This window comes from Protobothrops mucrosquamatus, unplaced genomic scaffold (assembly GCF_001527695.2).
Source record: "Protobothrops mucrosquamatus isolate PMUCROS unplaced genomic scaffold, P.Mucros_1.0 scaffold294, whole genome shotgun sequence".
Taxonomy (NCBI): Eukaryota; Metazoa; Chordata; class Lepidosauria; order Squamata; family Viperidae; genus Protobothrops; species Protobothrops mucrosquamatus.
In genome coordinates this window covers 319936-337428 of record NW_015386638.1, presented here as the reverse complement: position 1 = coordinate 337428, position 17493 = coordinate 319936, and the positions used below count along the sequence as shown (strand labels likewise).

Genomic DNA, 17493 nt, shown 5'->3' with positions numbered 1-17493 from the left:
AAAATCTTTTTTGAGACAGAACACTATGTCAAAATATTATTCACTATTTAAGAGTGGTATTTAGAAGTTTGCACTAAATATTATATTTTTAAAAAATAACTTTTTATCTCCCTTCAACTCTTGGTGTCTGCCTGAATTAGTTCCCGAATTTTTCTTGGCAAGATTTTAGAAATGGTTTGCCGCTGCCTGCTTTCTAGAGCTAAGGGAGAGTGACTGGCCCAAGGTCTCTCAGCTGGCTTTGCTAGGGTGTGACTAGAACTTATGCTCCCCTGGCTTCTAGCCTGTTGCCTTTAATCAATACACCAAACTGGCTCCCCAAAATAAGTACAGGTAGTCCTTGGCTTATCACAGCACTTGTGACCGTAATTGCTGTTGTTAAATGACATGGTCAAAGCACAACATCACATGACTATGCTGATTAATCATGGTAAATCCAGAAATACTGGTTGCATTGTTAAGCATGACCTCACATGACTGCAACTTCTGATTTCTTGCTGGCTTTCCCATTAACTTTGGCTGGCAGGAATGCTGGAAACTGCAATCTTGTGACCAGGGGATGCTGTGACAGATGGGACTCTTAGGTACCAGACATACCATCATTCAGTGCCATTATAATGTGGAATGGAGGCTGAATCAATGGTTGTAAACTGAGACTGTATATATAGGTATAATCTGAATACTGACAGCTGGGGGAATATCAATTTAAGAAAAAAAAATCCATATTCACTATTTCTCTGTTCAAGTCATCTTCTGTTAATTATTTCTTTAAAAAGTAATTAAGTTCTAGTCCCATCTTAGGCATGAAAGCCAGCTGGGTAACTTGGACCAGTCATTTTCTCTCAGCCCAACCTACCTAACAGGGTGGTTGTTGTGGGGAAAATAGGAAAAGGAAAGTGTGTGGGATACATCTTGAGTTATTTGTAAAAACAATAAAGACAAGATATAAATAAAAAATAAAACATTCAAATACTTATCAACATATTATCTCCTTCCGAGACATGCATGTCAAATCTCATTCACAATTCCATTTGCAATATGCCTCCTTAGAAAGTATAAACCCAGTTATCTCTTTTCAATATCAAAGCACACTCTTGGAATATGTACCTCTGACTACATGAGGATCCCTTGCCTGAAACTTTGCTAATTCATCTGGCATACAAGTTTCATTAAAGGGTCAAAGGCTACAATGTATACAGTGGTACTTTGGTACCCAACTGCTTTGAAACTCATTGAATTTGATACTCAACACATTTTGATGTGAGAATTTTATCCCGATAATCATCATTTGTTTGGTACTCAACGCACAGGCTAGAACTTGTCAGTGTCGGCTGCCTTGTGACACACTACATTATTCATTATGGGAAAAAATTGTTTGGTACTCATTGTTTTTGGTACTAATTGCACCTCCCGGAACCAATTAATGGTGACTACTGAGGTATGACTGTATTCATATTAACTGCCCCAGAAACTAGATATCCAGCTGCCCCATCCCCTTCTTTACCAATATAAAGTGCTTCAGAAATCTCAGTACTTTCCTATACAACTTAAAAAGGATATGACACATGTTTCTTGCATCATCCATGCCTGAATTAAAAATGAGTGTTATTATTCTGTAAAATGAAGTTATTTTATTCTGGGTGCAGAACCAAATTCCTACAATAGAATAATAAAGTTGGAAGAGACCTAGCTCCACCCTTTGCCCAGTATAACATCCATCATATCATCCCAGACAAATGATTGTCCAATATTTTTGATGTATGTAGCCACTTAATGAATTGAGATTAGTTTGCAAGCATGTGACGGAATGTCTATGCTTGAATTTCCTTTAACGTTAACTATGAATGAGAACTATTGAGAATTACTCTGAAATGCAGGAAACAGCAGAAAATAATGATTATGGGGTTTTGATAATAAAAAAATATCTTTATATATTATATTTTTAAATATAAATTTATTTTAAAATTGTAAAATAAATTATTTATCTTTATAAACAAATCAAGGCGGCAAATATATCTAATATTCCTTACTTCTCTTATTTTTCCCACAACAATCCTGTGAAGTGGGTTGGGGTGAGAATGAATGACTGACCCAAGGTCACCTCACAATATCCTGGCCTCTAGCCTGGAGTCAGTATGCTACAAAGAATCATTCTGGATTTGGTATCATATAAATAGCTATTCCAATAGCATTTAGACTTATATACCACCCCATAGTGCTTTAAAGCCCTCTCTGAGCTTTTTACAAATGTCAGCATACTGCCCCCAACAATCTGGGTCCTCATTTTTCTGACCTCGAAAGGATGGAAGGCTGAATCAACCTTCAGCTGGTCAGGATCGAACTCCTGGCTACGAGCAGAGTTAGCATGCAATACTACATTATTTCATTATACACAATAACAACTTAGAGACAGAGATGCATATTTAAATTCTACCCAGTTTATTTATTTAAAATATTTATACACCTATCCATTTTGTACCAAACTCTGAATGGTTCACAACCAAGGGATAAACCACAGCTAAGTACAATAAAAATGTTAAAATCAAGACAATTAAAATCAAAGACATTAAAATCAACAATATTAAAACCAAAAGAAAGAAGCCTGGCACTATAACTGAACACAGCCCATCCTATGGTTGGCGCCTGCAACATTTCAGTGAGAAGGCCGTTCCATAGGGCAGCGGCTGCCAAGGAAAAGGCATGCTTCCTTGGTTCCATTAGAGGGTAAAATTTAAGGGAAGAGACTCAGAGTGTGCCCACTCTATCCAATGTGGTAGGATGGGCAAATATTCTTAGGGAGAGGTGGTTCTCTCTAAACAACTTGTGCAATAATTGTGGACAGGACTACAGTTGTTATCCTTTGCCTATTCCCTAACCCATTATTTTTTTTATATGAGTTATGCATCAATTTAAGCAATGTACTGAGGAAGATTTTAATCTCAGCATCTGGTTAGATAACTGTACCATTAATGCCAAGTCAGGTATTTCTACAAAGAAAATTACAATTAGAGCACACATTATTTTAGCTTTAGTATTTTAGCTGTATTACAATCTTCCCCAAAAGAATATCCAAAAATGTCTTTTTTTTCATTTATAGGAATCCTTTTATGAATACAAGTCTCTAATGTATTGAACACCTCTCTTACAAAAGTAGATTATAGGTAATCTTTGACTTATGACTATTTGTTCAGCAATTATTGAAGTTATGATGAAACTGAATAAAGGGACTTACAACCCATGCCTGAAGCTACGGCTATTGCAGCACCTCCACAGTCATATTATCAAAATTTGGGCCTACCCGCATTTACAATCACAAGGGTATTTTAATTCCTGCACCCAGCTATCTTCTCCCTCCATCTCTGTCCATTTGATACCCTGCATTCTGCAACATATTTCTAGTGCCCCTACCACTGCTCCCACTGCCTGCAGCTGGCCTTTGCCATATTTTTGCTGGTGGCTGGGCAAGGGGACAGGTCTGGGATGCATGAAGGGAGGGTGTGGAGAGATGGTGGCAGTTCCTTGGGAAAAAGTGGAGGCTGTGTGGGAAGTGCTGTTGAAGTTAGTGGTCAAATTGAAAGAGGGACAGGGGCTTCCAGGAAGCGCAGTGCACATACTGCAGCTTATGTTGCAAGCATTTCTGAAAAATGAGCCGGTGGGCTTTAGCAAGAAGGGCAGCAAAGCCCAGTGCTTACCCACAGATCCTTTCTTTGGTCTCAGCAAAGCCTTCTTCCTGCAAAGTCAATGAAATTCAAGGGGCTGGGGGAAATGCCCTACCTGAGGCACGCATATAGAATAGTCTAACCCAGTGGTTCTCAACCTGTGGGTCGGGACCCCATTTGGGGTCGATCGACCATTTCATGGGGGTCGCCAAGCAAGGCTGTCCGCCATTTTTTTGTCCGCCATTTTTTTCCCTCTTTTCCGGCGGGTGCCTTACCTCCCTTGGGCTGGGCCAGCTGGTGGTCGGCCTGCTCCATCTCTGCCGCTTGCCAGCTACGCCTCGGCCGGCACAGGGGGCGGAACCACGCATGCGGGGCGCTCCCGGGCAGGGAAAGTCCTTGACTTACGACCGGTTGGGTAGCCCTCGACTTACGACCGGTTTAGTCCTTGACTTACGACCGGTTTAGTCCTCGACTTACGACCGGTTGGGGTCGCGGCATTAAAAAGGTTGAGAACCACTGGTCTAACCAATCAGGAGAGCGGTGTGCGATGCCAGCCAATCAAGAGGAGACACTTGAAAGTTCTCCCCAACCCTACCATGTGAGAGCAATCCGCAGGTGTTTTGAGTTCAGCATTGCAGAGAAGAAAATTTATTTGCTGAACACAAAATCTTTGCATCAATCCTATAGCCTCTTTTGTATTTTGTATCTTGTTACCTCCAGTGAAAATTCAGTCTTTTCTTTGGGAATACCAACTGAGAAAAACAAAGGAATTTCCCAATGTATGTGGCACAGGCTGTGGCAGCAACCACATGGCAGGTGGGGAATGAAGACAGACTTTTAAATGTTGATTGAGGAGTGCAAGAGAAGCCTGGCTGTTTAGGAATCCCAGTGCCAGGGTATGTGAGCGGGCATCTTTGCAGATATGGCCCTGGATGGCATGCAAAAGGAGCCTGGCTACTTAGATATGCAGTTCAAGAGATTTCCCCCCCCTTTCTTTGACAAAGTATATATCAGTATCACTTTTATCTTGGTATTTTGCTCTTTTTTGTTATTAATTAAAAAGCAATACACTAAAGCTACCTACCATGACAATCCTATAGGACCTATAGATACAAATGTGCTGAGAACAACATAGTATACAATATTTCTCTTTCTAGAAAAGATACTTTTCCATTATCCAAATTGTATGAATAATTCCAAATTCCAGCTGTACAAAATAAAAAACATATACTGGATTAATATAGTTCAATACCTTCCATTTTATTTCATTTATAAAAGTAAAGGTTTCCCCTGTCCAGTCAATTCTGATTCTAGAGGCGGTACTCATCAGTGTTGTCCGAAGACATTTCTGTGGTCATGTGGCCAGCATGAGTATACGCTAAGGTGCCCGGAATGGTGTTACCATCTCATTGAATTGGTACCTGTTTGTCTATTAGCACTTGCATGCGTTCGAACTACTAGGTGGACAGGAGCTGGGGCAAGAATGGGGGCTGACCTCATTGCATGATACTTAGGTCTTGGGTCCAAGATGTCAGCTTTCCAGCTGACAAGCTCAGCATTTTAACCACTGACTCTTGGCGCCTCCTATTCTATTTATACCACCTGCCAACATGCAGAGAAATATAAATTAATTATCAGTATTTTATCTTATATTGAAATAAACTTGCTTGGTATCTGAACACAAAATCTCACTACAATGCTTTATGATGTGTAGATGTTAGCACAATATAGAATGGTGACCCATAAGAATTCTTGAATTCAAATCTCCTTATGCAAGCAAGTTCACCATAAAATTATGCAAGCCACTTTCATATATAATGTGGGGATGATATCAACTGCTCTCACAACTAGTATTAGGAAGTCTAAGATAAAGTTACATGTTTTGCCTGCTTGAAATGCACTATATTTGAGTCTTCTATTTGAACAAACCTACACAAAAAAGGGGAAGGTTACTCAACAACAACTACATTAAGAGCAACCTCTTGAATCTTGTTAGATTGCAAAATAGCCTTCATGTCTATTATAAGTTCATTTTCATACCAGTACATGTTCAGTATGACTTACAGGAGAAATTAGACATGAACAGAAAAAAACTTAAATTATTTCAAGGAAACACAGTACTGTAAAACAATATTTAATTATATAGAGAGCACTGAATACTTTCTGTAAAAATAAATTATTGGTAGCCTAAAATCAAGAGCACACGTTAACCATATTAAAGTAATCCTTCTCAATCAGATGTTTTGCTTCATTAGCAATATATTGTCAAAGACAAAATATACTACTCTATAGTATAACTGGGCATTCAAACAGAAAAAAACTGCTATAAAAACTCACTGCTAAAATTCCAATTGCCATATTCTAACTGTAAATTTAAAGACATTAAGAATACATAATGAGCACTTTATTGATTAGTCTTTCAACCATACTGTCAAAGAATGTAAATACAATCAAAACTATATTCATTGTGTCAATAAAGTAAGTATGTAAGAATCCTCCTCAAATGCTGAGGTTGTGTTTACTCTCGTAATGGTGTATGTTCTAAGCCCCAAACTTCAGCTCCTGTATAGTTGTGCTTAAGAGTTTGTGAATCCTTTTGACGTTTTGATATTTCTGCATAAATATGACCTAAAATTATTGTTCTCCACACTTCCTAAAACTGGATTTGTTGTTGTTAGTTGCGAAGTCGTGTCCGACCCATCGCGACCCCATGGACAATGTTCCTCCAGGCCTTCCTGTCCTCTACCATCTTCTGGAGTCCATTTAAGCTCATGCCTACTGCTTCAGTGACTCCATCCAGCCATTTCATTCTCTGTCGTCCCCTTCTTCTATTGCCCTCAATCTTTCCCAGCATTAGGCTCTTCTCCAGTGAATCCTTCCTTCTCATTAGGTGGCCAAAGTACTTGAGTTTCAACTTCATTGGACTGATCTCCCTTCTTTTGGCAATCCTGTCATTTTCTGTGGTTCATGGAGTTGTAGGAGTTGAAATGAGGGAAGTGCTGCTGGTGCTCAACAAAGGATGAGCTTGACCGAACATGAATAGATTACTAAGGCAGTCGTGGCTGAAAGGATCTTTGCACAGCTTGTGTGTTGTACATCAATTTTGCCTGTTCCTAGATTGGGCTAGGGTTAGGTTGTATTCTCAGTCACTCATGTTCTAGTCATCTACAAATTAGATTACTGTAATATGCTCTATACGGGGCTGTATCTGTAAGTTTCAACTACTGTGTTTCCCAGAAAGTAAGACTCAGCCAAAAAGTAAGCCCTAGCTTGATTTTTGGGGGTGGACCTAATATAAGCCCTACTCCAAAAATAAACCCTAGTTTTGGGGTGAGACACACATCTAAAAATCAAGCTAGGGCGGGGGTAGGGGGTGAAGCTGCCCCACATACCCTGCACCCACTTAGCTTACTGGTAGGATTGCCGCAGCCAGGCCTCCCATGCCCCAACACTTGTCAAGCCGCGTGGCTTGTCACACCAGTGCCGCCGCTCCCGGCAGGAGGTTGCACAGCGCTTTGGGCCATTGCTGCTGCTCGCAGGACCCTGCATGGTGCTTTGCACCATTGCTGCTGCTCACAGCAAGAAGCCTCACGGCGCTTTGTGCCATTTCCTCTGCTCACAGGATGCTGCATGGTGCTTTGCGCTGTTTCTGCTGCTCGCAAGAAGCCACATGGTGCTTCGGGATGTCGCGAGCAGCAGAAATGGCACAAAGCGCCATATGGCTTCTTGCCACGAGCAGCAGAAACGGCACAAAGCACCATGTGGCTTCTTGCCATGAGCAGCAGAAATGGCCCGAAGAGCCGTGCAGTGTCCTGCCGTGAATAGCAGAAATGGCCCGAAGCGCTGTGCACCTTTTTGACGCAAGCAGAAATGGCGCAAAACACCATGCAGCGTCCTGCTGGGAGGAGCATAAATGATGCAATGTGCCACATGGCGTCCAGCCACAAGTAGCAAGCGGCCGCAGAAGTCAAGCAGCGGCGCGAGACGTGTCAGGGTGTGGGAGGCCTGGCTGTGGTGGTCCTAAGGTAAGATATTCTCCAAAATTAAGACCTACTGCCTCTTTTGGAGGCAAAAAACATATAAGACCAGGTCTTAATTTTGGGGAAACACAGTAGTAGAAAATGCAGTGTTATAGGCAGTTATCTGGGCTTCCAGAACAACACATCTCACCTCTGCTCCACAAACTGCATTGGCTGCCAGTTTGCATCTGGGTCCAAATCAAGATGCTGGTGTTAATTTTTGAAGACCTTCATTGCATGGGACCAGATTATCTGACTGACCATTTCTTACCAATTACATCAGCCTGTGCCATTAGATCTGTCAGAGAAGGCATGTTGTGGGTACCATCTGTTAGGGACTTATATTTGATGGGTCCCAGGAGATGGGCCTTCTCTGCTCTAGAGACTGCCTTATGGAACATTCTCCCTGCATGCCCCCAAAATTGGTTTATGTCCATCTTTGTTAATGTTCCAGAAGTCTCTCAAAACCTGGTTTTGTCATCAGGCCTGGAGATCCCAGGTAAAAAGTAACATTCTAAGATGGTCCCACTATTGTAGTTGATACACTTACCTTCTTCCCTGCCTGTGGTTTGTATATTTTAATTTCAACCTTGAAATTTCACCAAAATACTTGATGCCTCTTACCTGTTTCTCAGAAGTTTCATCTAAAATACAATCCTCATAGCATTAAAAGCTAAGTGTATTATGTAATATATAAAAATAGATAAATCTGAATACAGGCTATCCTTTGTTTAGCGACTGCCTCGTAGAGTTATGATGGTGATAAAGTAATTTTGCAATCAATCTTTGCAATTATGATATCTGCAGGTCTATGAAGCAAAAGGCTGAAGATCATAAACACAGTTGGTGTTTCATTTAGCGACCATTTCACTTATAACAATCAAATTATCAGTCCCAATTGTGGTCACTAAGCAAGAACTACATGTACTACATATATCATTCAACCTGTGAAATTCTAACACAGACCAATTTAATAATAGCAATGTTAAAATTTAAATCATTATCTTCTACATTTTGTAAATTGTACTCAAAAGGATCCTCTGGTTACGTTTCTGAGTTAACCTGAAAGTCTAGCTATGCAAGACTTTGCAATCTTTCTGGGCAGATTATTAACAAATGGTTGGCGAGAAAGTATTTAGCAAAAGGCTTTAATTTCCAGTTTCAGAATACAGATCAAAAAGAAAGATCCCAGACTGAGATCTTGTAAGATTTCACTGATTGCTTCTTTTAAGGTAAAAGAATTGTTTAGCCAACAAGACTGCTAGCTCTAAAGTTAAGACTCTGTGATTCTGGTGAGATATAAGCTTGATAAATCTTAAGTATGAACTCTGGCATGTAAAATGCAACAATATTTTTCCCTTGAAGGAAAAAAAAGGCTTAACTACAGAAACTGTGATACATTTTAAAACTTTCCAATGAAGTTGGCAATATGTATATTCATTAATTCAATATATGCTAAATATATACAGAGGAGACTAGTTTGGAAAAAGATAAGCCTGGTTTTAAACTCAGAAAAAGCAACATCAATAACCTGCACTATGTTGGTTAATACTAGTCTCCTGAAAATGCAAATAATTTGGATGTTCTAATAATAAAAGTCAAGGCACATAATGAAAAATTGGGAATGCAATTAAATCTAAAGTAATGACAATAGGTACTACAATCAAACTTAAAACCAACAATAAAATGGTGGATAATTTCTGCCTTTGAGGATTGACTGGAACAGTCAAGGAACCAGCAGTCAAAAAATACCTGTCAGTCAGTCAGGTGCAAGACACCAAGAACCAGGGTAGAATTCAAAAGCATTCTGCGTTTATTCCATGCAACCTATAAACAAGAATCTCATCTACTAATGGTCAAGGCAAACTGGCACCAGATAAGAGTCAATGGACTTCAAGGGGGGGAGGGCTGGACTTAGGTCTCTTTCAGGGGTGTAGGACTCCAGACTGATGATGCGTTCGATCCCATCCTCAGCCACTGCCTGGTCATCTGCTACATAGACTCGCACTTGGTAGGGAAGCAATAAAAGCCTTGCAAAAGATATTCAGATGCTATGACATGTCATGCAAAAACTTGCAAAAATCTTTCCTGTGAAGCTTCATGGCAGTGAAAGTTGAGCTCTGAAGAAACTATATAGAAAGAGTAGTGATACTTTTGAATTTTAGTGTTGCAGAAGACTGACATGATGATAGATAAAAACAAACAAATGAATTGTGGAACAAATTAATACTGAGTTCTCATTTGTGGCACAAATGACCAGGCTCAAATTATCATATTTTGGACACAGTATGCAAGGTGAGATGGGTGGCAATCAATCAATACTACCTCCCTGGAAAAGTCTATAATATTACTGGCACAGATGGAAGGAAAGAGTAAGGTGAATGGATTCAATTACAACAGCGATGGATACTATTTTACTGTTGTAACGTTTAAAGAAGCAGGTTTGGGACAGATCATCATGATGAAACATCTACCTACATGAATGTGAATAGTTAACACTAACTTGATGGCACATTAGAACATAAAACAGAATAATAGGATTGGAAAGGACCTTCAAGGTCCATGGCAGGAGATCCTATACCATTCTGGACTTTCTTTGGGTTTTATGGAATGGATTCGTGTGATCATGAAAAGAATAACAGAGGAACAGAACAACAAAGTTGGAAAGGATCCCGGGTGTCCTCCAGTCCACCCCCCCCCATCCCAAGCAGGAGACCCTATACTATTTCAGGTAAATGGCTGTCTAATCTCTTCTTAAATACTTCCAGTATTGGATCACCCACAATTTCTGGAGGCAAGTCATTTCACTGATTAATTGTTCTATCAGGAAATTTCTCCTTAGTTCTAGGTTGCTTCTCTCCTTGATTAATTTCCATTTATTGCTTGGAGAATAGCTTGACTCCCTCTCGTTTGTGGCAGCCCCTCAAATATTGAAACACAGCTATTGTGTCACCCCAGTCCTTCTTTTTCACTAGACTAGATGTACTCAATTCCTGCAACCGTTCTTCATATTTTTAGCCTCCAACCCTCTAATCATCTTTGCTGCTCTTCTCTACACCCTTTCTAGAGTCTCAACATCTTTTTTATATTGTAGCGACCAAAACTGGATGTAATATTCCAAGTGTGGTCTTATCAAGGCATTACAAAGTGGTACTAACATTTCATGTGATCTTGGTTCTGTCCTTCTCTTAATTCAGTCTAGGACTACATTGGATTTTTTGGCTGCTGCAGAACATTGCTGTCTCATATTTAAGTGGTTGCCTACTAGAACTCCTAGATCCCTCTTGCAATTATTGCTATTGAGCCAGGTTTCACCTATTCCAGTGGTGGCGAACCTATATCACGGGTGCCAGAGGCGGCACTCAGAGTCCTCTCTGTGGGCACACGTGCCGTCGCCCCAGTCCTAGGCCTTCAGCTGGGTTTTATAAAACCTTTTCGCTTTAGGCCTCCGCCGCCGTGTGCAAAAAAAAAAAAAAAAAGGTTCAATCAGTCAATTTCAACTTCTCGCGGGAAAAAAAAGATCTTGCAAAGTTGGAATTGATTGATTGAACTTTTTAGTCCCACCCAGTCTGCCGTTACCACTGCAGCCACGCCCAGCCAATGGGCCACACCCACTCAATTGGCCACACCCAGCCAATGGGCCACACCCACCCGGCACTCGACGATGCATAAGTGGGTTTTGGGTTGCAGTTTGGGCACTTAGTCTCTAAAAGGTTCGCCATCACTGACCTATTCTATACCTGTGCATTGGTTCTTTATGAATATGAAGTGGCTATCTAAAATAAAAATTCCTCCAATTCTAGTACTGTATGAGCACTTACTAACATTAAACAGAGTTTGAGCATTACCCTAAATTAGCAGATAATTCTTTTAACTGCCAGCTAAAATGATATATGTGAGGGAAAATTCTACTATGTGAAGTTATACTGTGGTTAAAAGCATGGCTCATCACTTAAACAAAAGTACTAGAAAGTTATTCATAAGGTAAATTAATATACCAAGCCTAATTCTATATCAGAAGATATTACTTTGAAAAATTATCCAGAAAGTTATATAAGTAAGCATGCCAAACAAATTATGGCAGGTGATAAATCCAAATCAATAAAACATTAAACTACTTCTATTTTTAATTTCTAGTTGATTGTTGAGAGCCAAACAGTTCTGAAAATCCTACCAAGAAAGATGCAGGGACTTGTCCAGGCAGTCACCAGGATTCAAAACAAAACAAAACAAAACAACTAACAGCAGATTATGAAATACCAATGGGGGGCGATATCTATAGTTATTACAAAAATTCTATGATCTCTATTAAATGAATAAATAGGTATTTTGAGCACAAATCTGTTTCCAAATTGATCAGAATAACTAATATTGCATTCAGAACAGAACGTTTCAATACAAGTTCAGATTCAAAATGTTTTGCACATACCTCTCATATCCAGCAATGCAAAACCTTGACCTTTTCCATAGGTCCTTGACTTATGACAACTGGGACCAGAATTTCCATTGCTAAATAAGACAGTTTTAAGTAAGTCGTACTTTACTTGTTGGAAGCTGGCTAAGATAGTTGCAAATGGTGATCACATAACCCTGGGACAATGCAATAATCTAAGTACATGCTTGTTGCCAAGCACCTATATTTTGATCAAATGGTAGTGGGGATGCTATGATGGTCATGTGCAAAATCATGAATCATTGCCACAGTAACTTTGAATGGTTGCTAACCAAATGGCTGTAAATGGAGGACTATCTGTATTTCTCTTTATATTTCCAAAACACATACATAAGAATTCTACTAGAATTAACAATGCTTTTTAAAAATGTCACTTAAGGTTTGCAACCCTAATAATTTACATAAAAGTAATTTTCATTTAATTTAATGATGGACATATTCTTTTTAGCAATTGTTGAAATGTTATTTTAGATTTTGTATACTATTACTACGAGGCAGTGATAAATAGTACCATCACATGAAGTACACTAAGGACATATAAAAGTGACTAGAGAAATTACTTACTATTCCCACAGGAGTAGGGAATTAAAAATCACAGTGATTTTTTTTTCACACAATGTTTTCTATCTCCTGACACACCAGCATTATCTAGAATTCCAAGCCATTGATATTACTTATGATTCCATTATAAGTAACAAGATCAATACTCGCAAATTATGTTCTGACTGTTTATAAGATGTGCAATCTTAACTAAAATCAGTAGTATATCTCTGGTCAGATTAGCCATTTCATTTATAGAATTTGTCTCTTGCATTGATGAAACAACTTGTTTGCTCTTTCCTACCCAAAACTGCTCAGACTTCTATTCAAGATTGCCAGTATAACTCTGGAATTAGAAACAAGAAAAAAATATCCAAGAATCACAATGACATTTTATCCCACATCTATAGATTTATTTGCCTAAGTTTAATAAATAATAATAAACTCCATGTAGAAGTTAAAAAGTGGGTAGAGGGGATCAAAACAGAACTTTGAGACATCTCAAAATTCAGCTACCATAAGGTTGCCCAGAAATCCTCCAATAAATATCATCATCATATTGAGAGAAACAACCACTATCATATTGGGCATCAAATCCAAATCTGGAAACAATTTTAAGACAGATACTATGACTATAAGGCCCCAACAGGGCCAAACTCTTTACTATATAATCCCTGTATCAATAATCCACTAAAACAGTTTCTGCCCAAAACTCAGTTCTGAACCAATCCTGGAATGCTAATCTAAAACTGCCTGGAGTTAATAAGCTATCATTTACTCTAAAGCCATATTTAAAAATTATATAATACAATCTGAGCAAGCAAATTCCAAGGCTACAGAATTTAAATTTGGCTTTCATATAAGCAATTTCACAATTATTCCTATAATACAGTTTGGGCAACCCTACAGTTATTACTAAACTTATTATATCTACTTGGGCCATTTCTGGCAGATTTCAGAAGCCACAAATTGTAAGGATTCAAAAGTTAAGTTTATTTCAGCTCTCCAAGTAGCTTGTCCATTTCTCCATTACCAGTAATGCAAGACAGTTATGTAAGTAAAAATGCTGATAGGCTGGAGGTTTTATTTATGAAAACTAAGAAAGACTGAGATTCCAGAATCAGCAATGCTTTCATTGTCTTTTCTCTGCAGCAGACGAATATATATTATGGTTTTATTAAGTTAGATGAGTGTTATAATAAATAACTTCTGAAATAATTATTTTAAAGTCTTGCAAAGTAATAAAACATACTGAGAATTGGTCTCTGTGTATTTTGCACTTTAAAAATTTAAATCTACATTTATTTTGGATTCAGTAACCTGTAAAAATGTTTTATAACAGATGAAACAATTTTAAAAGTGAGAGCTAGGCAATGAACATGAATGAAAAGTAGTATTCTTCACAATTACACTATGACACACATATATGCATATTCCAGTCTTCAAAAGAATAATTATTAGACATAGTCTTTCAAAACACTCTATGCAGTTCATATAAGTTATATATCAATAGTGCTTCAATATCGAGCCAAAATTTCCAAACATCAGAAAAAGGATTAAGTCTGAAAAATGTGGTTTGTAGTCACAAAACACACCAAATTATTTTTTAATCCTAGTTTAAGGACTGGTTTGCCAAACATTAACCACTAAGGCAATTTTTTTTACTTTAAATCATTATTGTGCTGATGCCTGATAGCCAACTAATATTTGTGCAAACTGCCACTTCCCACTTTCTAATTATTTGAAATAATTTAAAAAAGGCTGATGATAGCTGGATCTTGATCAGAATCCCCCCTCCCCCATTCTCATTGTCTAAAGTAATGTTACTTTTAGGAATAGGTTAAAAACAAAAATGGAATAACTAAGCTATCTTTTCAAAAGCACTCTATTTTGTGGCTGTATCCCATATTTATTTCCTGAAGAATTGATGGATACTGTACTTACCATAAACTACCTCTTAATGCAGGTTCACATGACATGTGAGACCATTAGCAGTCTAAAACAAGCCACAATTACAAATTGTGACCAAGGAGGAATATTTAAAGCACATTCTTACTCATAATTTGGGTACAGATGACACAATTCTTGAGTATTTTGTATGAATATAATCTCAGATTATTTTAAGGGTACCTTAATATTGGTTTACTCAATATTAAATCTAACATTTCTTCATTCATCCCATTTGCACTTCATATAATATTTCACAGTGAAGCATCAGTTAATTTACCATATAGAGAACAAGAAATAATATATGAGAAAAACTTGATAGAATAAAAAAAATGTTTCTTCCCAAAGTAAGGAGCTACCACTGAAAAGCCCTGTTCCAGGTCAATTTAATTGGAACTTCCTTACAATAATTACATGCAGGATAGGAAAAATGCACAAACTTATATTGAATCTGTAAGGTCAAGGGGTGTAAGATCACAGATATATACTACCATGATCTCAACATTATACCCATGTAAAAAAGTTGATATATATATATAATGTGTGGCAAATATTTTATTACTTTTAATTTATTTTGCAAAGAAAAAAAAGAATGTCATAATTATGAAAAATGCATGAATATTTGACCAAAATTTCTAAGCTCATGCTAAATTATCATGAGTTTCTCTTCTCATAGAGAAAGTTGTTAAAAATTAAAAGTGACTCTATCCATGTATTGTATAACAAAGTAAAAACTGTTTGGTGTTAGGTGTAACAACACATTAAATACACCCAACTATATAAAGCAAACAAGACACAACACTTTCATGAAAATAAGTCTAAACAAAATTCATGTTAAAGTTATTTTTTCACACTAAATCTCTGAATTTAAACAAACGTTACAGTAAAAACAGAACATAAATTAAAAGCTACTTTATCAAATCATAATAGGAGCAAAACCATCTAACTTGTAAAACATTCACTTATAATAAGGGAAGTTATTCTCATGCATTTCCATTTAACTTTCCTTTTTAGTGACTTTCACATGATCGAACAAAAGAACAAGCTCCCCAAACCAACAAGCAGGTACTGAGGGAGGGTGAAACAGGCAGACTGAGCTACATTATTTCGCTACCACAATTAACTGCACTTTTCATTTCTAGAATAAAAACTTCGGCTGCCATTTTCAAACAACCTATCAAATTGGACATTCAAAATATACAGCAGAGGCATTTTAGCAACTGTTGCAGCTTCACTTTGGGGTGAGCAGTGAACATGCATTTTAAAAGTTGATTAATGAGTAAGAAGGCCACTATCTCCTGCAGTCATTATTTTGAGACCGAGCTAGAAACTGACCATTACCTATGTGCCAATTCCTTGCCAATGAGATGAATATTATGCAGCAAAGAGCAAGAAAGTATCTGACGTTAGGGACACTACAAAAAAAAAGCAGGGCGGAGGACCCAGTCCCATCTTTCCTTGTCTACCCTTCCAGGTAAGCAAGTTGTCACATACATTTGCACAAACATTAAAGCAGAGCAAAACCGGATTTTCTGCCACATCAGACCTCACTAAGGATTTAACTGTGGCGAATGAAAGAATAAGCTAGACAAAAAATAAAAAATAAATAAAAATCCCGACACATCATGTCACCTCTCCTATCGTGTGAAATCGCGTGGGCGCCACGATGAAGCTACTCGTCATCTCATTCCGGTCCAGCAACGAGGATCTGGCCTCTTCCTCTTCCCTTTCCTCGGATAAGACACGGCGGCGGCGCAACTCAGGTGGGAACGGAACCGAGCATCTCTTCCCCCACCTCTTTCCTCCCTCCCGTCGGGAGCAGCTTCGGTCGCCTCCGTCTCTCCCCGGGCCCATTTGCTTTCCCCCACCACCACCAGCCCCCCGGCCACTTACTTGCCGATCACCTCGCACAGCTCATACACATCCTCGAACAGCACGTCGTCGTCGGCCATGGTCCAGATAGGGGAGAGTTATCCTTGCAGGCGGCCGAGGCGGGAGGGGGCGCGGGCAGGATCCCCTCCGCGCTCCCCGCACAACACGCCGCCGCCGCCGCCGCCAATCAGCACACCACGTTAAATCCCGTCCTTTTAATACCGAACAGCTCAAATCCGTCCCGGAGGTTCCAAGGGCTACGCCGAAAATTTCACCAGCTGCCGCCGCTCCCCGTTCCTTTCTCCTCTGGGCCTCGGCCGCCCGCCCGCCCGCCTGCCCGCCTCTCCGCTGCCGCCTCTCGCTACCGCCGCCAGGTCGTCACCTTTTTCCCACCCCCTCCGTCGCGAGCCTTTTTTTTTTTTTCTTTCCTAAGGCCTTCGGAGATTAAACGAAGCAGGCAAAGGCTATCCAGCCAGAGGGGTGGAGCAGCAACCATGGAAGGGATGGATACAAAAATGAACCGGCCGAGGGCAGAGACGCCTCATTCGCTCCCCTCCCCCCACCGGTGCACACTCACACACGGAGGGGACAGAACGAGAGCGCGCGGGAGGGGAGGGAAAGGGAAGGGAGAGGCAGACACGGCTCCGACCACGCGCCGACGACAGCGATAAGTCATTTAGCGAAGGGCGCGCGCGCGCGCCGTTCCTGTCCCAGTCGCCACCTTTTTAATCAGTCACGCAACCGCCCAGAGCAAGCGCGCGCACCCTTCCTTACAGAGGGCGAGGGGGGGGTGCCTCACCCGCTCTTCCTCCTCCCTCTTTTTCTTCTGCACAAAGCCACTCCCACAAGTAGCTCAAAAAAATACGCGTTTGGCGTAAGGAAGCGAAAAGGGGTTGTTCTGCGCAGACGCAGATGCTTTGACGTCATAGAGCAGCAAGGGTGGGGGGGAAGAGCGGGTAATGTTACTATCTTTTCTCAAGCGGATGGGTTTTTCTCGTAGCGGTTT

The 17493-nt window shown here is 39.7% G+C and overlaps 1 protein-coding gene across 2 annotated transcripts in view; it reads right to left on the bottom strand.

The window, feature by feature from the left end:
• Nucleotides 1-16567, bottom strand: part of CASK (calcium/calmodulin dependent serine protein kinase) — a 176407-nt gene extending 159840 nt beyond the window's left edge. For both annotated transcript variants that reach the window (XM_015814899.1, XM_015814900.1), the window contains exon 1: nt 16509-16567. In XM_015814899.1, coding sequence (XP_015670385.1) covers nt 16509-16567 — 59 coding nt within the window. The remainder of the gene's footprint in view (nt 1-16508) is intronic.
• Nucleotides 16568-17493: the final 926 nt, after the last annotated feature.